This window comes from Aphanomyces astaci (genome assembly GCF_000520075.1).
Source record: "Aphanomyces astaci strain APO3 unplaced genomic scaffold supercont1.127, whole genome shotgun sequence".
Taxonomy (NCBI): domain Eukaryota; phylum Oomycota; class Saprolegniomycetes; order Saprolegniales; family Verrucalvaceae; genus Aphanomyces; species Aphanomyces astaci.
In genome coordinates, this window is record NW_009798390.1 from 74334 (window position 1) to 99817 (window position 25484).

The 25484-nt window shown below is 50.9% G+C and overlaps 10 protein-coding genes across 16 annotated transcripts; 5 read left to right on the plus strand and 5 right to left on the minus strand.

Annotated features, from left to right (window-relative positions):
* Positions 1-1247: 1247 nt before the first annotated feature.
* H257_17924 (hypothetical protein) lies at positions 1248-6624 on the plus strand. The gene has a single exon (XM_009846887.1). The coding sequence runs from the start codon at positions 2417-2419 to the stop codon at positions 3086-3088; it is 672 nt and encodes a 223-aa protein (XP_009845189.1). The 5' UTR covers positions 1248-2416; the 3' UTR covers positions 3089-6624.
* An 866-nt stretch (positions 6625-7490) lies between these two features.
* Positions 7491-8754, plus strand: H257_17925 (hypothetical protein). The gene is made up of 7 exons (XM_009846888.1): positions 7491-7597; positions 7653-7760; positions 7815-7901; positions 7955-8029; positions 8090-8185; positions 8293-8445; positions 8502-8754. The coding sequence occupies exons 1-7, from the start codon at positions 7553-7555 to the stop codon at positions 8694-8696; spliced, it is 759 nt and encodes a 252-aa protein (XP_009845190.1). The 5' UTR covers positions 7491-7552; the 3' UTR covers positions 8697-8754.
* Positions 8755-9327: 573 nt separating this feature from the next.
* H257_17926 (hypothetical protein) lies at positions 9328-10107 on the minus strand (the record flags this gene model as incomplete). Its single annotated transcript, XM_009846889.1, has 1 exon — positions 9328-10107. The coding sequence occupies one exon, from the start codon at positions 10105-10107 to the stop codon at positions 9328-9330; it is 780 nt and encodes a 259-aa protein (XP_009845191.1).
* A 24-nt stretch (positions 10108-10131) lies between these two features.
* On the minus strand, positions 10132-10815 carry H257_17927 (hypothetical protein; the record flags this gene model as incomplete). The annotated part of the gene is made up of 1 exon (XM_009846890.1): positions 10132-10815. One exon carries the CDS (start codon positions 10813-10815, stop codon positions 10132-10134), a length of 684 nt encoding a protein of 227 aa, XP_009845192.1.
* Positions 10816-10822: 7 nt separating this feature from the next.
* Positions 10823-11217, minus strand: H257_17928 (hypothetical protein; the record flags this gene model as incomplete). Its single annotated transcript, XM_009846891.1, has 1 exon — positions 10823-11217. One exon carries the CDS (start codon positions 11215-11217, stop codon positions 10846-10848), a length of 372 nt encoding a protein of 123 aa, XP_009845193.1. The 3' UTR covers positions 10823-10845.
* A 1726-nt stretch (positions 11218-12943) lies between these two features.
* Positions 12944-16325, plus strand: H257_17929 (hypothetical protein). 4 transcript variants are annotated; one of them, XM_009846895.1, is made up of 11 exons: positions 12944-13437; positions 13692-13842; positions 13910-14166; positions 14211-14786; positions 14880-15045; positions 15375-15475; positions 15529-15609; positions 15663-15764; positions 15833-15874; positions 15927-16015; positions 16084-16325. In XM_009846895.1, exons 1-11 carry the CDS (start codon positions 12979-12981, stop codon positions 16196-16198), a joined length of 2139 nt encoding a protein of 712 aa, XP_009845197.1. In that variant the 5' UTR covers positions 12944-12978; the 3' UTR covers positions 16199-16325. The 4 variants fall into 4 exon arrangements, with proteins under 4 accessions (XP_009845197.1, XP_009845196.1, XP_009845195.1 ...); XM_009846894.1 differs by having other exon boundaries at positions 15944-16015; XM_009846893.1 differs by having other exon boundaries at positions 15663-15874; positions 15944-16015.
* Positions 16326-17133: 808 nt separating this feature from the next.
* H257_17930 (hypothetical protein) lies at positions 17134-17737 on the plus strand. Its single transcript, XM_009846896.1, has one exon. It carries the CDS (start codon positions 17144-17146, stop codon positions 17543-17545), a length of 402 nt encoding a protein of 133 aa, XP_009845198.1. The 5' UTR covers positions 17134-17143; the 3' UTR covers positions 17546-17737.
* Positions 17738-19391: 1654 nt separating this feature from the next.
* On the minus strand, positions 19392-20087 carry H257_17931 (hypothetical protein; the record flags this gene model as incomplete). The annotated part of the gene is made up of 1 exon (XM_009846897.1): positions 19392-20087. One exon carries the CDS (start codon positions 20085-20087, stop codon positions 19449-19451), a length of 639 nt encoding a protein of 212 aa, XP_009845199.1. The 3' UTR covers positions 19392-19448.
* A 198-nt stretch (positions 20088-20285) lies between these two features.
* H257_17932 (hypothetical protein) lies at positions 20286-21873 on the minus strand. 4 transcript variants are annotated; one of them, XM_009846900.1, is made up of 6 exons: positions 21572-21873; positions 21102-21522; positions 20941-21035; positions 20798-20890; positions 20622-20699; positions 20286-20571 (listed from the first exon to the last, which is right to left on the minus strand). In XM_009846900.1, the coding sequence occupies exons 1-6, from the start codon at positions 21746-21748 to the stop codon at positions 20350-20352; spliced, it is 1086 nt and encodes a 361-aa protein (XP_009845202.1). In that variant the 5' UTR covers positions 21749-21873; the 3' UTR covers positions 20286-20349. The 4 variants fall into 4 exon arrangements, with proteins under 4 accessions (XP_009845202.1, XP_009845203.1, XP_009845201.1 ...); XM_009846901.1 differs by having other exon boundaries at positions 20286-20699; XM_009846899.1 differs by having other exon boundaries at positions 20622-20890.
* A 1196-nt stretch (positions 21874-23069) lies between these two features.
* On the plus strand, positions 23070-25049 carry H257_17933 (hypothetical protein; the record flags this gene model as incomplete). Its single annotated transcript, XM_009846902.1, has 4 exons — positions 23070-23767; positions 23819-23996; positions 24048-24284; positions 24352-25049. The coding sequence occupies 4 exons, from the start codon at positions 23070-23072 to the stop codon at positions 24943-24945; spliced, it is 1707 nt and encodes a 568-aa protein (XP_009845204.1). The 3' UTR covers positions 24946-25049.
* Between the last annotated feature and the right edge of the window lie 435 nt (positions 25050-25484).

Sequence of the window (25484 nt, forward strand, 5' to 3'; positions counted from 1 at the left end):
TCGCTGCTTTGGTCATTTCCCACACCCTCCAGCAGATATGAAAAATCCAGACTCCTGTTGTGGGGAAGAGTAACGTAATAAAAACATTAGGGAGATTTCGGAGACGAGTATTTATCTTTATTCTTAAAATAACCTCTGAAGCTTTATAGAGTTGAGGAAAACTCCGGAACTTAGTAACAGAATCATCGGCCGTGATACATGTAGGCCAGATCTGTTGCCTTGGCGCAACGCTTTCTTGTTGGTACTTCGAATGGAGCGTGGATGATGGACACGTGGAGGATGGTCCACATGGAGTGACGTAGAATCCCGTGCACCATCACATGTATACACTTGTATTACGAAAAGCAGCTTAGTCGGCCGCGCCTAGCGGTGCATCCGGCCGGAGTTGTACCGGTGGATGATCAACGTAACGATCGATATCTTAGAAGCACCAGATAAGTACTATTATAATAGAGAGGTTTTGCAAGTGTCCGCTCGCGGTCGCGTTATGCTCCGAACCATGCTTTTTGTGCCAGATGCAGTTCGAACGGAATACTACGTAGTTTCAAACGTAGTTGTCTTGCACGAATGCGTTCGCGTTCTGCTTACAAATATCCGTATAAGTAAATATTATTCGGATTTTCATCCACGGCGAGAAATCACTTTGTCCAGCGGTGGGTGGTGCTCACGCAGTGCGAGTCGTCCTTGCTTTCCCCTTCGTAAAAAAACGACACAGCAACATCATTTCATAGTGTTATGTGCGTTAAGCTACGTTGAGCGCCTAGTTTTTCCAGACATCCGGTACAACCAACGCACTGCTGGACTTTCGCTTCGACGTCATGGTAATCAAGAAGTTGGGCTACCTACTTGGTCTCCCGGCAGTGGTGATTACTACTCAACGCTATTGTACCGTGCTTCCCGGGACGAAGCGATGGGTATTCTGCTCGGCCGGCTGGCATTTCCAGCCTACAGATAGAAGAACTGAACTAACACAATATAAGTTTCAATCAATTCAATGCTTCCTATGCCTCTGCCGTCCCTACTAGTCCCAACGCTATAGCGGCGAATGATACGTGGGACCACTTCATTGTGACCTCGCCGATCATCCACGAAGTCCACGAATTGGGCTCCATCTCGTCAACGGATAGGGAAAAATTGTTTTCTCCGAAATCGACGATATAATATCCCTTGCTTTTATTTTGCTTTCAATTGTCACGGAAAAAGAAAAAGAGAAGCCATCTTCGAAATCTCCCTAATATCCAAGTGGTTTGTACGACAAAAATACTTATACTCCGGAGTTTGATAGTACTACGTAGTAAGCCCTCTGAGAAAAATACGCTACGTAGTACTAGTATGAACAACAGTAATACTAGTATTAATCTACCAACGGAAGCGCGGCACTAAACGCAAGCGGCAGTGACCCACCCCCGTGGTGGTCTTGTGGCCGAATGATGAGCACTTGCCACGCCTTGACGTCCATCACGACAAACGTGCCACTTGGCGTTCGAAATGTTAACAACCCGTTCAAGACGGCTGACGCACGGTCCAAATAGTACACGCCATGGTGGTTCCAATGGCGTAGGTCAAATTGATCTTGCGCCACCGCGTGCAAGAGGAGCGACGTCGCGCGTTTTGCGGTCCCCCGCCGAGCAAAACACACCCGATCCAGTACAAAGCACCCGACGCAACACACCATGGCCAGCACCAGTAGCCCCGCAAATCGGTGGACGCTGCCGATTTCCAGCACGCCGCTTTGACATGTCAAAGCAAAATCCACTTGTTGCACTATGCATTGCCGATCGATGCGCACCACATGCTGCACTGGCGAGACCAAGCTCCACACCCCTGCTGCGAGCCACACCGAGGTACTTGATTTCCACGCATACCGCGACGTCGTGTCCGTTGTGACGACAGAGAACACGTCGTTGAGGATGTACACAACCCAACCCATCTCGCCACACGACAGTATGGTTGTAATGGCATTTGGGGGGCTCGACGCCAGCTGGGTGAAGCCTGCGTGCATATTATTTGGTTGGACGAGGTGCAAAGTGGCTGTGGACAAGATGCAGGTGGCGGTGACGCCCCGCAGAAGCATCAGTGGGCGACCAATCCACACCAACCCCGCCACACGATTGAACTCGAACATGTTAACGCCCTCAATGTAGCCCCGGTTCACCAGAATAGTCAAGCACACCACAAACGCGACGATCAATAGCACCATGGTAAAGTACTGAAGGGCCGATCGAAGGTAGAACGCAACGTTCAGAGGAACTTCGAGCGCATTCACTTCGAACATGACGTTCGATGGCCGCCCAGACACAACAGTCATGCTGGCAAAAGCGCCGTCGAATTGAACGACTTCGCGGTACCCCAGCATCCACTCGAACATGTACAGCCACGCAAAAAACTCAAACGTAGGCTCGTCAAAGACACCGACATGCGACAACGCGGCATTCGATTGTGGCTGCCCATCCCAAGTGTACTGGACAATTTGGGGACTATACATGGATTGAATCGTATGTTTGGTGGCGTCGGCAAGGTCGACCAACGCCAAGAGCTGGCGAGGCAACATGGTCGACTCGAAAAACCGAACGCCTTGGAGCAAAGCGTCCTTGCAGCTATTTTTTGCGAATGTTTCATGTTCACATGTGTGTTCGATCAACGTTTGGGGGCGAGTGGACTGGGTGAGCAACGCCGCCATGGAGGAGATTTTCGTGTCCAACGTTTGCTCAATTTCGTTGGTCGCACACGACCCGTCCAGCGGAAAGAGCCCCGAGAGCTTGGGTTCGACATGCGAGCCCAAGCTGCACATGAAATTCCCGCCAATGTGGCTCAATTCCCGCCATGCGGCTATGTCCGGTGTGAACATGGTCAAAATCTCGATGGACGAGAAGACGTCGAGCGCCGTGGCGTTGTCGCCGATGGAAATGAGGATGGCTTGGGTCAGATTTTGATACAGCACTCGCAACGGGAGTGGAGGGGCGATGCGCTTCATCGCTATCGTGCCGAACGGGCCGAACGTCGCCCGCGTCAAGGCCAACCCTGCGTCCAATGGGGACGGCAACGTGCCATTTCGCACCAAGAGGCTTTCGACACTCGACTCGTTTGAAAACGCAAACTCGGGACTGGACCGGACGAGGCTGTGACCGGCCACCCCCGACGTATTGGTGGACCCCACCGCCCACAGCAAACTGGCAAGGGGCCACTGCATGCGAAACGAAGTAGGGGACGATGATTGATACTCGGGGGCAATCTTGCGGATGGTCAAGGGGTAGGCTAGGCCAAATGCATTTTGGATGTGGGCGGTCTCGACAATGCCCATTTGCTTGTGGTTTTGCCAGTGGGGGGAGTACGCTGTCACGTTAAACGAACGCCACGCGGCCACTTCGTCTGGCACGGGTACCTTTGACTCTAACGACGTCATGGCGACAACCCATTGTTGCCCTTTCGACGAGGATTGGACATGGTCGAAGACGCTGCGTTGCAACGCCGCACCCCAGCATGGTTCCATGATCGCCCAGTCGGCATTGCGTAGGATCGATTCGAGGTACAGTGCGCCGTTGGTTGCATCGAGTTTGCACTTTACCTGGCGAGCTGCCGACACAGCCATCTCCCACGACTGGCCGAAGTCGACAAAACAATACGACGAGGCAATCCACGGCAAGTCGCAGCTGTGCGTACTTCGCAACCCCACGACAACAGCGTGCAAATCCGAGTGCACTTGGTCTTGAATCGATGCGGGATACATCGGCGCAGACATGATGGAGGTCTGATTGGAATCGTAGGTGTTGACGACGTCGCCATATTGGAGCTGGTCGATGTGGGTCGCGTCTAATGCAGGGGACAGTAACAGCTGGTTGCTGAACCAGTTCGTGAGAAACGTCTGATGTCCCGTGGCATTGAACGAGGCCCACCACACGTCATTGGTCATTGTCGATTGGGTCACGACCAGGTAGGTATAACTGGCTACGACGGTACCCACCATGTAAACAAGCCCAAGGCAGGCAAACCCGAACAACCGAGAGGTAGCGTTCGAAACAGGTACAGCTTTGTAGGGAACGCTTGGCAAAAGAGGCGGGTTCTCAACCATGATGCTCGTAAACTTCGTTCGACGAAATTTCCGCCATAGTTTGATGTCAAATGCGATATCATGGGGCAAATGTAGCAGACCACACATGACCGAAGCCACAGGTTCGAGCTTCTCCCCATCGTCCACATGCAGATAGGACGTGGCGGCCGCTGGAGCCAGCACTTGGTTTCCACTGAACACGATCGGCGTGGTATGTTTCCATGTCCTCAACAGCCACGCAGCGAGCCACAAGGTCACGGGCACGACAGCGCAGATCGCCCAAAGCAACTTGAAGCGAGCGCTGCTGCCAATCTCCACCACGCCACTGTCGCATGTAATCTGCGCTCCCAATTGTCCAAGGACACATGTCGGGTGTATCACAGATGTGACATTAAGCCCCCTGGATTGGTCGAGTACCAGAAGGACCCCCCATACGACACACGAACTCGTGGGCAGAAACCAGCCGGCATGGTGAGTCATGGGGGAGAAAATGTCCTGCAGGACGTACGTGAGCCACGTGCCTTCCCCTGCCAACAAGCACGACTCGACGATGGATCGAGGAGCCCACTCCAATGTCGACAACCCACCGGATTGGACAAAGGTTACGGGGACAGTGCTGAGAACGACGAGGGCGGTCATACCTCGAAGAAACAGCATCGGCCGACCGATCCACACTGCTCCTGCGACGCGGTTAAACTGGAGCAAATGGGTTCCGTCAAATTGAAACCGATACACCAGTGCGTAGAGCACAATCAACGCCCCCACCCCCGTCAATAGAAATGTAACGTACACGGAAATGTACCAAATGTACTTGCACGCATGGGACCGCAGCTCGGTGGGGTTTGCCACCATGGAGAATTTGACTGGATGGGGTTGCGTTAACAGCGTCACATTGCCGTGGTCTCCTTCAAAGTTGTACGCCTCTCGATCCCCTTGCAGCCAGTCGTACATCATCACCCACCCAAACATCGTCCACGGGTCCGAGGTATCCGACGGCACCATTGGCTGGGACAAGACAAAGCTGGATCCATTGTCGGAGGCTAGTTGTATAAACGCAATGTCCAAGGCCCTGGCTGCTTGAAGCAACTCCAGACTAGCCACCTCCGTGTCTAGGTGAATGTTGTGCTGAATATCAAGCAAGTAACTCGCACATGCGTCGGCAGTGTCGTTGGTGCAGAGTTGGCACGACATCAGGACCTTGTCTGCACCAAGTGGCGTCATGATATGCATGGCAAAGAGAGCAGCTTCTGGTGTCAAACGAAGCGAATGGCGGACTTGACTAGTGCAATCGTCGTAAAAGCCAAACGATGGCTGAATATACGGCTGCCCCTCTCCAAACGGGCACATGGGGTTGCCACCATAGTACAACGTATAGGGGCTGCCGCGCCACGACGTAGGGATTGGGTCCACATACGTGACACGCAGCCGAGCTTTATTGTCTTCGTTGTAAATCACCGCCACTTGCTTTTGAAACGCTCGGTGAAACGCTTGCAGGATGGGCGGAACGCCAACCCATTCCACATCAATCGACAAGAACGGACCAATGGTCTGCCGCACAAGATTGGCGCCCACGGTGTTGGGAGGGTAGTACACGTCGTAATCCCAATCGATCCCGAGGTTGGGTAAGCTGTTGTTGGCGTCCAAGAGAACGCTGGCGCCGATACTGTGGCAAATGTACAGGTCGTTCCAAATCCCATCGTACGCCGCCAAGGTAGTCCACCGGCCAACGCTGCGACCAAATGTAGACAGTTTCTTGATGTGCATGGTTTGTTCGTACCCTAGGGCGTTTCGAATCGCGATCGAGTCGTCGATGCCGTCCTGGTTCAAATTCTGCATAGGAGTCTTCCATCTCGTCAGGCCTCGAGAGGTCCAGTACGCCACTTCGTCGTCCACAGGTAGGAGTTCTTGGTGGTTTTCCATGGCTTGAATCCACCACTGGCCCTCCTTGGTCAACCGCAACGTACTGAAAATAGTGCCGTTGATCTCTTGCCGTTGGGTTGTCGTGTACATGGAGTTGGCCGCACAATTGCGCGTCACAGTCTCCATGTACAATCCCGCGTTGGACTGTTTCGTGGCTTCGCATCGACGTTGCCGTTTGAACGTATGCGCCATGGCAAAGGTTCGGTTGATGTCCAGCCAACAATACGGCGCGACCACCATTAAATTGACTTCCAAGTTGAGTTTCCGGAGTCCGTTCACGGCCATGGCGAGGGGAATCTCGTCCAGCAAGAGCTGGCGACCATACGACGCGCTCCATTCAATGCGGGTGTCGTTGTTGGCATAAGACTTTGTAGAGTACACCGACGAGTCCGAGTCGAAAAGCGGGAACGCCCCCCTTTGAGACTGCGAAAGGTGAACATTGTACACATCCCCAAGAAACGTCTGCACACCGGTCGAGTTGAAATCTGGCCACCAGTAGTCGTTGGCCAAGCTCGGATGGATTCGTACCAAGTATAAAGCACTGGACACGAGCGACACCACGAGGTACGCCAGGCCTCCAAAGGCAACCCACCGGGGGCGGCGCGGCGCGGTGGCGGCTGGTTCAGTCGCGTTCCCGACCGTCACACGCGTCATCCTTTTTACAAGTGTCTTTGTGGTTTCGGAGTTTGGTCCCCCTTTCCGTTACATCTATTTATGGTCATGCCAGTAGCAACCGATCGTGGCCACAATGCAAGCGGAGAACGTCCCGGTAGTATTCTGGGCTCGTTCTTCGTCGGACTTGGGACTACCGGTAGTGAATACAGTAGTGTATTATGTTTCAATGTGGATAACTACTCTCGATATCCAAGATTGGTTGCAATATAGTATAAGGCAAGTATCTTCAAGATGCTTACTACGTATTACTTCGTAAGTTAGTACTTCGAAGTAGTATTTATGCGAAACGTGGCCGTTTCAGCGTAGCAGTTACATGAGCATGTACTGTAGTTACATGCACAGGCTTGTATCCGTTGAACGTTAAGTGGCCTTCGGGGGAATGAGTCACTCGTGATATAGCCACTCAGCTTAAATCGAACTAAACTACCTTCAAGGCTAGTTCCTTACCCCCATATCTGGGCTGATGAGGTCTGATGGACTGCTGACGATGAACAGAAAGGTCAGTGGCAGACTTTGGTGAAGTGCTAATACGGACTGGTGGACCTAGGTAAACAAAGAAGGCTGCAGCATACAGTAAGTAGTCTCTCCTTTCTTTCACGACAATTATATGGCGTGGAAAAGGCTCACACAGGGGTAAAGTATCACGGAATGCTGTGTCAGACAAGCATGTGCAGTACGGTACAACCCTCGGATACAACCCTCTGGCACCGAAACAGTTGCTCTAGATTTTTACTATCTTATCCTTCTAACGTGTTATTAATATTCTGTCATATGGTAACCAATTTGAGTTTCATTCAAAATATTGTATTTTTTATTGAAAATCCATAATAATTTCATGCAAAACACACATTGGGGTCCACCAATCAACGCCTTGGATTTGGAACATGTTGTGTTTTGCCAGGAGGCATCATGGGGCGCGAGGCCAAGAAGGCCAAAGCCAAGCAGTCGAGAGCTGTATGACGCTGATCCATCGTCGTTCGCACCAGATTGACCACCCATATCGTGTTAGAAACAAGCAGCTTCGTCCAAAAAGAAGGCAGGGCGCGGGTCTTCTGGCACAGGAATTGACGTGCACGCCGTGCGAGCGCAGTTGGCCACGCGCGGGTACCAACTGGTGGTGCGTCCATGCTTATGGCGTTGCATATATCCGCCCAAAACAAGTATCGTGTAGACCATTGAATCTGACGGCAACTGCTTGTTTCGAGCACTAAGCGACCAACTGCATGGCGACCAGAGCCATTTTGCGGCAGTTCGGCAGGTGTGATGTGGCCTCGTGTGAAAACCTCATCCAACCGCAACGCATACATATAGCGCATTGTGGCCCATATCAAAACGCATCAAGATGAGCTGGAGCCATTTATGGAAGACGAGGAGAAGTTCGACCATGTAGCTGTTGGCACTGTCATCCATTGCAAATGACATGGGTTGTTGATCTTCACTTGCTAGTATTGCAAACGCATGGCGGACGACGGGGTTTGGGGTGGCAACCTCGAGCTCTTTGTCGCAGCACAAGTGTGGCAACACCATATCGTTGTGCACCAGGTACCGTTAACTCGATTCTGTGACTCTATAAAAAATGGCTAGTTGGTTACACTTTTTAATGCTACCGGTATACTATTGATATGTGTACATGATTCTGTTGTGTCTAGGTGGACGGGAACTGCACTACGATAGACTGTGGCGACGCCCAAGCCGAGACCTTTCACGTGTGTTATTACAACGACGAACATTACGATAGCATTCGAAGCATCGACGACGACTTGACGGGGGCCCCTACTCAGATTCGCCATGACACTGCAGGGGTAAACTATACGATGGGATACCCAGAACAAAAAATGGGCCTGAGATCTTGCTGTAGTCGGGTAAAATTTGCGTCGAAGACAACGCATCCAACACAACATCTGCAAAAGACACTGCGAATCGCGATATCGAGAGAGTCCCACACACTCCAGAACTCCAACTCGTCCAGTTGTGGGCAAAACTCAACTGTGACGAGAACCGAGTGCGCCGAAAACTAGCCAAAAGGATCGTCAAAACAAACAAGCGAAAATAAGACCCAAACTCGTATTATTACAGGGCTAGGCAATTTTGTATTCGAACTACGGTTATTGCATTCTAGCTACTTACTCTGGGGTAAGTACTAGTACCAGTACGAGTAGTACGCGCGCGCTTCATAGTACTCGTGGATTCTACAGTACCTACCGGGTAGTAGTACTACCGATAGCATGTACATACCGACTTGCGGTTACTGGTGTTGTTGTCCTAGGCAATCCCTGGCCGACATGTGTCGTAGCGGCCATTCGCAATAATTTACTAGTACGTACTATGTAGTACATGCATACTGGGTTTTTCTCGTCACTTCAACAGGTTGCGAGTGAGTCGAGTTGTTGACGGAAATAACTAACGCAAGGGCTTGGACGGGAATCACCGATTTGGTGGGGTCATACTTACTGTTAGTACTGGTATTATAGTTTCAAAAGCCAAGCTATTAATAGTTACCAGTACACTAACTAATACCTACTACCCAATCATAAATCGAGCGTCACTCAGAATCTTCACTTCCAAGCCCATCGCTTGTACCTCGTGCTTCCGCGCGTCGTACAAGTGGACGATGCCATCGGGATCTTGCGCGACGAGGAACAGGTCATGCTTAGTCTTGTCGTCGTCGTGGGTATTGGTCGTCGTCACATGGACCTTGTACCCGCCGCCGTCATTGTCCTCGGCCACGGTCTGCAGGGCGGCCAGGTCTGCGGCCGCCACAAGCGATCGGTTTGTTGACCGCTTGGCGATCCGCGGCTTACCGCCGGTCGCGTCGGTCGAGCTGGATCGCCCCACGTGGTGCTACCGCCGCTGCCCATGGACTTTGTGAGCATTGCGCGCACGTGTTTGGGGTCTTCTGGCAGGCCAAAGCACACAATGTGGCACATGAGAAACCACTGGACCGTGCACAGCGCCCTTGTCTTGACGACCACCGCTTGGTTGTTAGGGTAGTTGTCCAACTCGTAAAACGAGTAGCACATTTCACATAAAATCGACGACGAGTTAAACATGACTTGGCGACCGAGTGAGTTCCGCGAGAGGCGGCGCCACGTATGCCGGTTAATTAACCGGTCGATACTCAACACAACGACCAAATTCAAGACCATCACGACCACCATGCTTGGGAGCGATCGCACAAACCACGATTCGTAGAAGTCGACACGGATGTGGTCGAGATCGGTGGATGTCGACGACAGCGTCGCGCGGTCCGAGTTGCCATATTCAATGTACGGCGTGCGCAGCATGACAACCACGGCGCCCAGGTACAGGTACGACACGGAGCTAAAGTTGCAAAACCCCACGAATGCATTGGATCCGTTGAACCGGGACATGCTGACATAGTTGAGCACGATTTTGACAGCTTTGACCACAAAGCAGTTGACCCACAGCCATCTAAATTGCATGGCCATCAACTGCACGTCCATCCACGCGTTGTTCCCGTCCACGTTTCACGAGTACACGACCCGGGCGTACGTCATCGAGTTCTTCTCGTCCATGAGCACCGCCAAGACGTAGATCACGACAAAGAAGTCGCTGTTGAGGCAAAAGTTGGAAAACGTAAACGTGAGGCTCGGGTACCGGTACAGCGGCGGCGCCACAGTGTGCTTGATACGCTTCCACAGCGTGTCCACGGCGGCTACGTCGGTCCACCGCGTGGACTTTTTGCTCGTGGCGAACCCAGCGACGGCAAACAACAACGCGATCGTGCGGAGGTAGAGTGCAATGTCGGACGCCGACGATCTCGAAAGGATTAGGCCCAAGAGGTGGACTTCGCCAAGGTACGCGGCGCTAGACGTAATGACCAACGACTGGGACGTCGAGTTGACGTGATAAGTCGCTTGGCACACGTCCATGCCAAGCTCGACCACGGGGTCGCAGCCAGAACAAAACGCCCGCGATGCAAAGCGATACATGGAGATGTTGGCCGTGGCGGAGGCGCCAGCCACTGGGGGGAGGATCACGGGGGTTGTGAGGCGCATGTCGACGTCTATCCGTGCGGGAATAAACCCGAGGGTCGCAAGGGTCGTGTGGTTGGCTAGGGGGGGCGGGGGGGTGTCAGGGGCGGTGAAAACGTAAGCGAGGGTATGGCCTCGAATGAGCTGCATCTTGTTGGACACGACTCCTAGTCGCATTGGGGTGGCGTTTGCAGGTAGCGGGTACGTTTAGACGAGGGTGCCGCAGATGTCGTTGGCGCTGGTGCCGATATTGTGCGCCCCCGCGGTGAGGAGGTAGTCTGTGGGGCGCCGAAGGTACGACGCGTCCACAGTGTAGCGCAGCATGAACTGCCCGATTTCAGACAACGTGGCCACGTTCGCGTACGTGGGAAATGAAAAGTGCTGCGTGAGGTTGTCCGGGGTCGGCATGTTGTACAGTGGCGCGAGGAAGTAGTCGGCGTTGCCCACGTAGTTGTTGAGTTCCCAGTTGTTCACGATCACGTCCACGCACACAAAGAACAAGCTGGCCAAACTCAGCACCGCTTGAAAGTGCGTGGACATCCGCGTCATGCACAGACCGATTTGTTTCTTGGACGGCATGATGTGGCGGATGTCACACAGACGACTACAAGGGATGCGACTGTCTGCCTTGGCGCAATGTTAGCTGAGGGCTGATGATTTAATGGCGATCAAGGTGACAAGGCAAGTTGACTCGAAACTGCCCAAATTGATGGGTGCATGCGCTACAACTAGTCGAGAATGTAACGGCTGAGCGTTACCTTTCTCATATCTTATCGCCAATGAGTCTCCGTCCAATGATCAGATATTAGACGATGAATGCGACGCCACTCTGGTGGAATTCATAGCGTGATACCAGTCTCGTGGAATGCCTCCACCTAAATCGCGTTCGTGTATTCAATTAGTCGTGGAAGCTGTTTGAGTCGTCCCGAATGTAACGGTTAAGCGTTTCGTCACACCAGCAGTTACTTTGTACACGTATTGCAATCAATTATTCCGTCAGGAGTCCTTCGACGCCTGGAATTCACAGCGTAACCAGCCTCGTGTACTGTAATGTCTCCGACAAAAAGGCGTTCGTGTATTAGGATTGGTACTGTAGACTAATGTTGCTGGCCTTCCCCTGGCTGCTTTCTTGTACTGGTACGTACTGTAACGAGCACGTCAAGTCGCAGCCAGAGTGGGGATAGTCCCTGTGGGAAGGGGGCTTGCCTCACAAGAATAACGTGAGTAATAAATGCAAAGTAATTTCTTCGAGCTATGGCCCCAACCACTCTAATATCCGACGAAATCACCGCTTGAGCGGGAAGGAGTGGGGCTCAAAGATCCACCGTTTGCACCGTTTACTGGGGATGCACTCGACTACACTACTACGACGGAACAATCTATAAACAGCGCGTTTTGGCACGTGAGTTTGCAATACGAAATACTACAACAGAGTCCCAAAATGATGAAGTTCAACTGCATCGGAGTGTTGAGAACGATGGCACTGGTTGCATTATTGGTGTCCATTGAGGGGGCCAAGTATGATGGATAAGTTTAAACTGTACAATTGATCCGGGTAGATTATAACTACGTACCCCTAGTAGTACTCGAGTACTAGTACAGTACTACTGTACTAGTATTGTTAGAGGCAAAGAGTGTAAAACTTCGTTTGCTATGCCATCTACTCAGATGCTTCTCAGCCTCTTGTGGTCTGATACTAATGAGTCATCAACACACATGTCAGCGATGTTGACGCATGGTCACAGCTCTATTGTACCGGTACACCGGGGGTAGGACGGAGTCCCAGGGCTACGGGCGAAAAGGTGTATCCGGATGTGATAATTCCCTCATTGAAACTCAAAACAACAGTGTAACTGCTTTAATGAGGAAATTATTCTACTTCTAGCACTGTATGGACAGTATTTACTGTACTTCTTTCTAGCAGTGTCCATCAGGAAATGCTGGTCCAAGATTCAACTTCATCATTATATTTATACTAACTTTAAGAAGTAAGCCGCGAAGAGCTGGATAGTACACTCTATAGATTCCCGAAATGGGCTTAGGCGCCCAACTCGATTACGGTATCCAACACTAATGTCAGCGTCACCACCAACCAAGCTAGCCCCCAGCCACAAAAAATAATTCTTTCAGACCTGATAAAGAGGACTTCTGGGCTCGAGAGTGGAGGCATTTGCATTCAAAACTGACGTATAACCCACAGTACGCACAATCTCCGGTGCAGTGAGCTGGTTACTATAACCAGTAGTTTTAGTCCCGTTACCAAGCACTAGCAAGTGCACAATAAAGCCGTTTCATTTTCGAAACTGCAGCAGCCCCTCTCTGAAGACTACTCGGTTTCCGATGGAGATCCTCAGTGACTTGTACCTGACAAACCCGGACACGGACGAGATCAACCTCCAGGGCGCCAACTTGCGGTCGTTGGACGTGGAGCTCCCGTTGCTCAAGCAATTTCGCGAGCTCCGGCATTTGAACGTGAGCCACAACCAGCTCACGGAATTGCCCGTGGAACTGGCCGAGTTGTCGCGACTTGTGGCCCTGGACGTGTCGAGCAACTTGCTCGGGTCGTTGCATCGTGTCCTGCCAGTGCTCCAACAACTACCGTCCCTGAAAAGCCTCGGCATCACATTGGCCGATCCGGGTACCGAAGAGCCGTTGATTCTGGCGGCGTTGCCCAAGCTTCGCATCTTGAACGCCATGCCGCTTTTGGCTTCGTCGTTGTCCTCGTCTGCCGACGTACGCCGTCAAAGCACGACCCCCACGTTGCAATTCACTACTCCCGAGGATTCCCCCTTGCCCACCGTACGAAAAACACCATATTTTAGTACTGGTTCTTCTTGCCCCTGTCAATCCAATCGACAGGGGGGAAAAGATTTGAATGCACTTGCCGTATTATTTTTTATTCGAAATATGTTTGTGAATGTTGTGTAGGAGATGGGGAATGCAAACAACAATATGTTCACTTCTTAAATTTCTATACATATAAATATATATAAAAAATTCACGAATATATTCATATGTATTACGAACTACTAGTGTATGTTTATACATCGTAGGACCATGTTCAAAACGTAGCCAGTATTCTCCACGTGCTCAAAGGCATCGGAATCGCTGTGCCCCCCGGTTCCGAAGAAGACCAGCGTGTGTCGCGTATGTTCGAACAACAAGTGGCCTTGGTGGGCATGTCACTCAAACACGATATTCAACGTAACTTGCATTCATCGAGAACTTTTCCTTGACCTAGCACGTACTTATGTCATGTTACTGGCTATAGAAATCCCCCCAGAAGTTCATTGCCCCGACCTCCACACGACCGCGGCGGTGCTGCTAGCCAAGTTTAAGATTGTAGCCGCGTGCTCGAGCTACGCGACGCAGAAAGCGGGCGAGTGCGCACCAGAGCTAGGCCTCGCGTGCCAGACGTTGAGTTTGCTGCAACAAGACATCGTGTCGGCGTTGTTTGCGTTGACCCGGCAGCTTCTCATCGCACCACCAGCACCATCCCCCCACCCCCCTTCTTCGTCCCCTTCAACGGTACGTCCATCGTTGGCAAATTGTTTACTAACCAAACAAAACAGCAGCCAGCCATGGACTCGACCCAGATCAAGCAGTTGCTCGAAGTCGCGGAGGGCCTGGAGGCTGATGTCCAGAGGGGGGCTGCAGCGCTCGCCAACGAGCAGCGAAACTCTGCGCGACTCGAAGCGGAGATTCGAAAAGTGCGGAAGGACCTTGCCGCCGCCAAAGCAGCAGCAGTAGCATCCACCCCTCAGGCTCCGAGTGGTAGTCCTCTCAAGGATGGGTCGTGTCGGCCACCCCATTCGACCCTCCGAGGGGGGGCTTCGTCGTTAACAAAGGCAGCAACGTCGGGGGGTCGAGCCAAACCAATGGGAAATATCTCAAACAGCCTTCCACTTCCCCCAACCCCCAATCCCCCTTCTGTATCGGGACCGTCGTCCACGGCGGTGAAAAACCTCAGTTTAAAGCAACTCAAGGACCTCATCGAAGCCATCTATGCGTCGAAACGCAAGTATGACCAAATGAATGCTGACGCCAACACCCCCAAAGAAACCATGGAGCAGCACATGTACACGTATCTGAACCAGCGGTTTGGCTTGCACGCGTTGATTGTTGAATACGCCAGTGCCATTATGAAGGTACGTACTATTGATAGTAGAATCAGGTCTTCTCCTAGTAGTAGTAGGCTACTACTAGTAGTTCGTAGGACATATACCTATCAATATGGATAGGGATGTGCGCGGTATGGCACTTTGGACTGCGACGTCGCGACGTTTCTGCACTTGGTGCGCAACGAAGTGGACGAAGGGTACTTGCGTCTCAAACAAAAGCTCGAAGATACCGTCGTGGCGCTGTTGCGGGCGTTTCTAAGAGGACTGCATCCCCGTAAATCGGAAGGTACGAGACAAACATGCTGCTACTGTTGGGGTCAATCAATTTTGTGCTTACAGCCAAAATTTGGATATTTGTCCAAATCCATCGGTCAATATTTTGTACTGAATTGTGTATGTGATATTTGTGAAGCCATTACTCCCTGGCTCGCGACATTTGATTGGATATTATGAAATTTCTTGACGCTGATTGGCTAAATTATTCTTTCTATTTTCCATGTCCTGTCTTCGGATTAGTATTTGTTAGCCAATCACTATCGCAGCGAGGTTTACTGTGTGGCAGAATAATTGAAAATTTGAAGGAAATTCACAAGAATATCTGGTGGATATTTATAGGGACGATCACGCAGTTGGTGCACGCCAAGCTCACGTCGGCCACGACGTTGACACGGGACGAATGGCAGAGCATCGTCACGTACATGTACGACACGCACGACGTACGTATGCGACAGGGCGTTCGGGACGTGTTTGAAACGAATTGAGCTCGTAGACCACGACCATCTTGCAGTTGATTGAATCACGTTCGAAACACACCCGCGACATGGGCCTGGACTTTCAAGTGTTTCGCAAGGTTTCACTTTTCTCAAATGTCATGCATGTCGCTCATGATAGGGATATACATAGATTCTACTCAACTACCAGCTGCACGGGCGACTCAAACTTCTCGCAGAGTTCTGCCGCCAGTTCGAAGGCGTGGACGTCGATCGAGTGGGCATCCTCAAGCGAGTACATATGTGCAGTTGTAGTGACTGACTATACATACATACATTGGTATCATGACGATATGAACGTAGCGCGATTTTATCGATTTGATGCTAAACCTGACGCCATACAAGGTCCGTACTTTTGTATCGTTTTATTACCTCGCTGTGTACAAGTTTTCTCCAGTGCATAACATTTACTAGACCCAAGACGAGATTGCCCTCGTCATCCAGCAAGTGGACCCCCATGAACACGACTGCATTACGTTTACAGACGTACGTGGATGTTTATACCGAGCGTGAGAGTGGGCTAATCGTTGTGAACCCTGTGATTATGTTTGAAGGCGGTGGAAGCGTTGTTCAAGGACATCCGCACGTTGCATCAAAAGGGTCTGGCAAGTAGCGCTGGCTCGGGGGGTCGGGCGCACGGCCAACCCCCTCCGCCGCCCCCTCCGCTAGCCCTTTCGTTTGACCATTAGACAGCAACTAAGCCCTGTACTTGAAGCTGGGGCGTAAAGTGTCAGCCGCTGCAATGTGTCAGTGTTAACATGGGGTGAATGAAAAGTAGCCGCCGTCGTCTATCCGAGTCACGTTGTTGCTTCCGGATGGTGCCGCGTGTTGCAAAAATGCCCAACTTCAAGTTGCTGTTATCCGGATATCATGATCCCTCCAAAAATGTATTCGTTTGAGGCTGCCAACCTTATATCCACCACACAGTACCACGTCTAGCTTAATCTATCATGCGACGAATGCTTACGTTGGACCACGCAACGTACAATGGTTATCGCACATGTCGAGCAATATAATATATTTTTATCCGGATTTCGTCGAGTTGATCGTGCTCAGATTGTAACTCACGTGTGCGATACCTACCCATCCGACAGTCGGATATTTGCTCGCTGTATATATCTGTACTCCATCCAATAAAGAACCTACACCACAGCGGATACATATTTAGGATGGGGAGTCTCCAGTGGATATTTTGGTGTGTCGGCTACAAGCTTACGCAGTAAAACCCAGCGGTGGTGGGGGAAATTCCTTGTCTAGAGGGGCCATAAAAAACTTATCGTGTTGTTCTCAGCATTGAAGTTCAACGCTGTGATTTCGAATATTCTTGATCCCTGTTAAGTGCGCTTGGATCTGTCACATGCGTCGCCGGCGCTGGCCCAATCACACGCGGCGTAGTCCACGCAACTTCAAGTGAAATTTAATTCGCCGGTCGCAATGGACTTGATGTTTGTATACCGAAGGAATAAAATCAAGTTGATCGCGGACACCGCCCTTGATATTCTATTGCATACAAAGATCCAGTGCAAGGTTGAGAATATATTACATGATAGTCGTCTATTTTATTATTGCGATAATTTGTTTCCTCTGCTTCATTCTTACATTTCCATTTCGCCCATGAAACGAAGCGCTGCCACCGCGATGAAGCGTTCGTATAGCTGCATGGACCTCGCCGCCCTTGAAACAGATCCTGCCATGATGGGATCGGTATGTCCGAAGAAACGACTTACGATACCCCCGCGGTACAGAAGTCTGTCGTCGGGCCCGACAGCCCGCGAAAAGAACCTCAGCCAATGGCTCCAGGCGTACGATTGCATGACGCTGAGCCTTCCGATCGTTGAATCCTCGTCCATCGAAGATGTGCTGTGCTCTTCCAGCATTTCGTCGGTGTTGCCATTCGTCCCATCCACACCTACCAAGGACCAGCCAGACGCCATACAGCTCGAGCTCATCGACTTGTGGCAACAAGCCTGGATAGAGGATGACCATCCACAGGACCACACGAGCCGCACTCTATGAAGCACCCAAGACCGCCCATTATTTAACCGCAACACTACACCCCTCCATGGCAGTAGTATTCCACACTGGCCCGACTGCCTCACGAAACACACGTCCAAGCTGATTGTCCAGCGTGCGCCGCGCCGTCTTATTTAACATGACAACTTGTCCGCATTCCCTCTAATACTATGTTGTTCCTGCGACTGTTATTGACTTACATGTCTTGGGCCTTCCTTCATGCTCACGACAACGCAAGGTTCTCTTACACCTTGTGTGACACATCCGTGTCACGTAAACACCCTTATCCCATTGCCATTTTCGCAAGTCCGCTCGAACGGTACTGTATCCATGCATGCTCGTCAGACCGATCGTTCCTTCCTTCAAAAAGTCGGCGTCCGCCGCAATATCCGAGGCAACATGCCCCTCATGTGTCGCTAGGCTTTGTCATTGTGGCGTCAGTTGATGCGGAGTGGCTCCATGACTGCGGTGATTCGCTGCATGTAACGATGATTGGTTGAATTTGAGAATGTAATTACTTTAGAACAGTTCAGTTATTCCACATGGTGGTAATCATTTCCGATAGAATGAGATAGATATAAGGTAACTTATCTCCAGATGGGACGAGCCGATTATTTCTTGATGACTGGTCGTGCTATGTAGCTGGGTGCATGGCTGAGGTGGAAAGTGTGTCATATGTGTGGCCACCACGCTCGCTCTACATTATCGTAGTTGAGGGCTCACTGTCATCATGTTGCGGGGGATGTTCTGTCAGTTTGTGCTGTAAGTGGAATACTGTATGGCTGGGGTGAAAAAAATCTACTGTACATTCCAAGCGGACGCCACACACATTACACCATCGCTGACGTGGCTGCTTCAACTGTACAACGATACTAGTATGTACCACGCACGTCAAACTCGAACTACAAGAGCAGCTGAGTGTTTCGTGGGTTAACGTTAGCACCATAAACTCGAAGTAGTGTATACTATCTAGTACGTAGTACAGTATATATCAGACAAGCAAGGCAATGATGCGTTCGTCACTTTGGATTTTTGTGCGTTTTGACGGGCATATCGGTTGTCGCTGTCGGGCAATGGGTATTTATATCCCTGCTGTCGGGTATTAGGGATGTTGAAGTTGAAGTTGAATGTGTACAAAATGCGGTCGTTCATCATCTTGAAGTTCAAGGTCAGTGTGGACAATCTATGTCGTCCTATCAGCTGAAGAACTATTTCATACACGCAGACTAGAGATGGAGATTTCCTTGGTATTTAATATAATATGTTCTGCAAACGGAGATCGAATGGAAGGATATGGACAAGCCTCGGAATTCTGAACCGGCGCGCCACCTCCGGCGCGTCACAAGGCCACTCCGTGGTGTTGTAATGGTATTTCAACTACGTCGTCGCACTTAGCCGACGCAACGTCACTCACTCCAAAGTAGCCATTGAAATTGGCATTTTTTGTTGGGTTTAATAGACAAATACAGAAATCACGCATTGGTAGAAATAAAATGTTTAGAGCCATCCCATTGGATGAAGCATTTTAATAGATACCAGTGTATATCACCAATCTTTCTGTTACTATTAATAGTATGTTGGTTGCAAGTACCTTCGAAAATCCCACACGGACGACTGTCGGCATGATGGCCGCCATCGCATTCGGGTTGAGGCCGTAAAGAATGTTCGGGGAGGTACTGGTCTTGTGCATGTGATCAATCTGCTTGAATCACAAGTACCTGGTAGAGAGACTGCGACATCCCAGTTGGGACTGTGCTCCGGCTATGGTGACGGCATTTCGGCGGTGCACCAGAGCAAGCGTGTCTCGAAGCCGAGTCTGCGCCAACGTGAGAAGCGATGAACGATGAAATTCTTAACCTCGATCAACCCACATGGGTATGTGTATACATTTGAGGGGTTATGTCTATTACGCAAACGCCCGACCGCTGTTGATGGCTTCGACTTCGTCCTTGGAAATGGGTTTTCGCGCAAACCGAGCTGGGATGTCGAAGAAGGACACGACAGACGCACTGGAGGACGGCGGCACCACGAGGGTTGACGCAGGAGCGGCAGTGGAATGATCATGGGTCGCAGCAGCATGCAACAAGGAGCGTTTGCCTAAGAATGCAATGCGGGGCACGCGGTGGTGGGACGAAGATGAAGCGGCAGTGGACTTGGCAGGGACGACCGCCGCGACAGGAACGGGCGTAGCAGCAGCGGCGGACACTGGAGTCGCAGAGACCACAGTGGCAGAGACTTCGCCGTCGACGACAAAAAGGTCCTTGCCCACTTGGACATCTTCATCCAAAGTTGCCAGAGTCTTCACGAGGGTTCCCGCCACTGGGCTCATCACATCGACACTGACCTTGTCGGTTTCGAGCACCATCACAACTTCGTCGACGTGGATGTGCTCCCCAATCTGCTTCTTGATCTCGACAACAGTGCCTTCAGAGATGGAGTCGCCCATCGAAGGAACCTTGACGATATGTTCTGCGGCAAGGAGCGGTGTGCTGTGGAAGGCCCGCGCCACGATGCAGCGGTGGACGGCGAGCGTGCGGCGGAGCATGTCAGTCTGTCGATGATGAGTGGGGTGGCGTACACGCAAATCGTTTACAATCACTGGTGATTTGTATACGGAATTAAACGTCGGAATAAAATCACCTTGATTGCGTTAAAGGATGTGTCAATGCGGTCAAACCGATTCATTTTAACGAGACCAGTGTTGAAGAATAGGTTAAAGTATGTGATTCGTCCCATTATTTAACCGGGCGATATTTATCCGGAATTCTATGCCAACACATTTCAAATTTCGATCAGACAAGCATGCATTAGGCGGCGTCAGCGTTGATCTGATCTAGGTGGGCAATGAGGTTGTCTAGGCCGAGCAAGAGCCCGTCATCTGGGGTGACAAGGCTGGGGTCGTGATGGCAGTTGGCAAAGTCGATCAATCGCACATCCGTCCGCACGGTCGTCGACGTTACGGCGAGGTCCCCTTCGTACACGAGCAAGAGCGACGCTCCCCAGAATCGAATGCCGGTGGTGCGTTCAATCTACTCCATGGGAATGAGGTTCCTCTAGGTAAAGAACTCCTTCCATCTACCACTGCTTGAAGTTCCCGCAGTCGCGACGCCAACTGTTCCACAGCATCTATTCGAAGCGCGTCCCCCGTCGAAAGAAACTACAATGAAGCACAACGTCAGCCTCGTCGCTCCACCACCATCCATCACCATAGGACTATGAATCGTCCTCACTACCATCGATCAGGAGATTTCATACAAAGTGGAGAGCCGGTGGAATGTCTCCAGGTTGCAAAAGTCGACCCCAATGCTTGTCTCGCAACACATATCGCCCGTCCGCAGGTTGATAGATCTACGAAGCACAGCCACATGATACACAACCCTTTACACGTCATAACGTACCTGCATACCACAGAGCCGAAACCCCAACGTCGCCGACGTGGTCTTGGCACATTTGACCGAGTGACTTCTCGCTTTCGCGGGAGATGCGTCTGCTCCTACAGATGCGTGCAATCATCGCACAACGTTATGACATCATTTCAGAAAGGACGTGGCAGCATTACCGTGCTGTCGAGTGCCCATCTTGATGTCGAGGACGCACGGCCGCGTGTAGCCTTGGGTGAGATCGCCCAACACGAGGTATTCGCAGAGAAAGGACGATTGGTCTCGAACAATCTCTTTGTTCCACAGGATCAAACTGACGCCGCGGTGGTCCATGGACCGACTCGGTCGTCGCGTGGCATTGGATGTGGACGACGACTTCGTCGATGCGACCGAATCCGAGTTGGTGCGGTCAGCTACGTTGTCACTGCCGTTGCTGCTTGGATGCAGATCCACGACGATCGTGCCAAGATACGTCGGGACAAATGGAATGAGCTGGGGATACGTCGATGCTAGTCCCTGGTAAAACTGGAGTTCAAGGGGGAGTGCTGGTTTACAGACTTCACCAGGGGCACTGCGCAGAAGCGGTTTGTGTCCGCCTACCTAAGGAATCAAGCATGAAAACGGTGGTGGAATGGGAACCTGGACGGACTTGATGCTTGTACAGGTAGAACTCGGTACCCACGGACGAGCGTGCGATGACGCGGGACGTCAACGAGGGTGCGTTCGGAGATAATGCTTCTAGATTGTCGGACGACGTAGATAAAGATGTCTGTAGCTTGGACATCGGTGCCGCCGCTGCCGTCGTCGTCGTCGTGCCATCCGCCATCCAGATGAAGAACACTTGAATTTATCGCATGTCCTGTGGCCGTTTCGAAACAGAATGTGCGTCCTTGACGTTGATTGGCTCGCCGACACCTTCAAAAAACCTAAATTATATTGAATAAATTCTCGCAATAATTACGCAAAAAAGTGTAGTATGGGACTGTTGCAAAGCGAATCAACTCCGTGGACTTACTGTGTGTGCTAAAACCCTCAGTTTACAGTTAATGTGATCAGGCAATGTTACTTATAAGGCAGTACTGGACCCCATTGTGATGTTGTTGTTTCCTCTACTACTACGTAGTAGAACGGATTGTTGTTTGCAATACAGTTCGTCCGCTGAACGATCGTCCCATAGGTTCAACACGGGTAGCCATCCAAGATCGGTTTTTTTTGTTGAAGACATTGTCATTTATGGTTCTTTTACAGCTACTGTATACAGTACAGTATGTACTTCGAAGAAATCTCTACCAAATGTATTGTGGTGTCCAGAACCAAATACCCTTATACCCAATAACGAATGAAATACCCGACGTATGGTGTTTCTATCAATGTTCTAGCGTTGTGTCGCTAGCAGCGACATGTCGTCCTGACTTGAGGTCACACTAACTTACGGGAATCCAAGACAACTTGCTTGGGGGTCAAGGACAAGACAACTGCCGCGTCCATGGCTTCCATGCAGCGCCAGCTCTCCACACTATCCACTTCGCCGCAGCAACGCCAGCCTCAGCATCGCGACCGCCGACGTCCTCCTCGGGCACCCCCTGCCACACGTGACAATGGGCCCACGTCGACGCCACAGAATGGCTCTCACATGTAACACGAACCTGTCGTGGTCGATCGCGACTTTGCAATGATTTTGGAACGCATCAAGTATTGCGTCGAGACAATTCAAGGCATTCGCATGGAAATCGAAGGGATCATCATCCCCCGAAAGTCACCGCCACCAATAACCCACAATTAAAAATGCATATTCACATACGTATACAAAAGGGGGTTCCACAATACGCTTCACATTGATAAAGAACATGATATTGTTGTGTTTATTGAATGGAATCGACACAACCAAATGTACAGAAGAATCGAGCCAATCAGATTGCAGGAAACCATCAAATTAGGGTGTGACTTCAATTAGTGTGATACCAATCGCCACATACAGGAGAGGTACAAAACTCAGTACTAACAGTAAGATGGATCTGCAGCAACAATACAGTAATAAAACTGTGACCACCTGTTCGAAACGCGTTTTAAACCAGTGAGTAATAATGCCATTGACAGATTGAATCGCAAAAGATTGTGACGGTTCAAACCCAACGCAAGTCTTCGCGATGGGCTGGGCACTCCCACCAACGTATTCAGCGTTCAAGCGCGAGAGGTTGCTCCATGGCTCCAGCATCATTCCGCCCTTCCTGTGTGAGTCATGCATCATACCATCCTTGTTGAAAACGTCCACGGGTAACTCCACCGATGCGGACCATCACAAGGCCATCACCCTTGACCGCATGCTTCGCGCAGAGGCAGTCGACGCCAAGCGGGAGCAATACCGACAGAGTAAACAAGCTGCTATGGCCATCGAGCGAAATTTGCAGTTGCGAAAGCATGCGGCCCGTGTTTTGCAGAAGTGGCTTCGAATGTACATGGAGCCCCGCGAATGCGAGCGACGTGCCGCGTGCACTCGCATTCTTCGATGGTGGCGTCGATGGAAACTACTTGCGGCGCAACTGCCACGAAAAGAACTGCACATGAGCTACATGCAACCAAAGGATTCGCTGTCTCATTCCCCACGAATCCACTTGCAATCAACTGAACGACGCTCGCAGATAATTCCGCCGACACCAAGCACGATAGAAGCCCCTCGAACACCCAACATCAACCACACCAGCCAGTCGCTACCACCATCGGCCAATCCACATGGCCTTGTTCTGGAACTCTTGGCCGTGCGCGGTTTGGTGGTGGCTTCCACGTGGCAGTCGCTGAGCGCCGAGGTTTGCGCTTTCCACAAGGCGTCCCCCCACACGACCATCCAGTAGGTCCCCCGTTTGTCTATTTCTGACATATGACGTTATCTCGGAGGTAGGACGAGTCACATACCGTGTAACGGGGGCGGGTTCGAGTGGACGGGGGAAAATGTGTTGGCAGTTGGCCAGCACCGTCTCAACTTGACCGAGTGGCATTGCAGTGTCAAACTCTATCGGCACGGCGGTCAAATGGGGGCAAAATGCCTTGGGCAAGTCCACCTCCCCGCCGACCTTCTTGTAAGATATACCTTGGAATACATCATATGACTAATATATACGCTGTCACAGGAAAGCTCGTTGGCCAAGCATCGCAACCTCACGCAATGGTTCCCGCTGGAAAAAGCAGTTCCAGGAGACGTCGTGCGCGGCGAAGTCAGAATGTCGTTTCACTACCAAGAAGAAGTCGCCGCCATCACTACTATTGAGACCATACCTCCCCCCAACACACAACGAAAGCAAGTTGCATCCATTGATGCATATAGCAGCGACATTCCTTTCCGAAAGAAAGAGCGGCAATCTCGTCCTGTACGGTAACCATATCTGTTGTAATAAAAACAACCGTTGTGCGTCAATACATCTGTTCGTTTCGTAGGGACTACCGTCCCCCCAAACTCATGAACCCAAAGCCAGACCTGACAAACGTACACCAGCCGCTACTGTTGCAACGACTGTCTCCCCCGAGAAGAAGAAAATGTTGATGTCGAATTCCCCCTCCAAGATCCCCGACCCCCTGGCGTCCAATCAAGCTATCGCTAACAATGACGATAGTAGCAGTAGTAGAGACGTCGACACGCCGACCCCACACCCGTACTTAAAGCGGAAACCATATCGCATCCGCTTTGAAAAGCTCGATTGGTCCAGTGTTGCGTCCAAGACGGATAGCAACGTTCCAAAAGCAGTCCCCCAGCAGCCACCTACCCCAGCCCCCCCTTCAGAGCAAGTTCCAGAGAAAACGGGGGCGAGCTTGGAGCAACTCATGTCAGCGCACAACCAACGGAACCTCGCGCTCGTGCACTTGAAGCAAAAAGCCGAACTGCACGCGATTTTTCACCTCCCGCCTCCCCCCTCAGTCCTTCCGACGCTCACTCGTCCTGCATTGGGTCAGCTACATCGCCTTCCCATAGGGGACACCACAAGGCGACTCGAACGACACTACGACCTCCTGCGACAAAAGTGGGGGTTGTAGATAGATCTATGCAGTTACAGTATATGTAGGCTCGAGTACTCGAGAGGGTGTGCAATACTTGCCCACGTTTTCATAGCGATAGCAATATAAATAAAATTGCCGAAAGTAATGTGTCGAGCAAATCCCTTGCAACGTTAGCTTATCAAGTTTAGTTCCTCAACCTGATGGAATACTATTAATAGTACTGGGTATTAACGTAAATGACCAATTTATGATCACTTTTTCGGAGTAGTCACCGTAGAATTCGCATATCTCGGCTCACAGGACGACTTTTCACATTTTGTGAAGTGATTCTTAACAACCGAACACAGAGCTTTCACTTCATAATCAAATTATTACATTTGAAGATGTACGTTTAATACAAAAAGCCGACTTTCCAAGCAAGTTTACTCTATTTTTGAGGACCAATTTATGATCACTATTTTAACCTTGAACTGTGTATACCTTGATGCATACAAATTATGCGGATAGGGTATGCATTATGGTCAGGTAATATATAAGTTTACAAGGTTATGTATTTCAAGAATATTTGCTGGGAC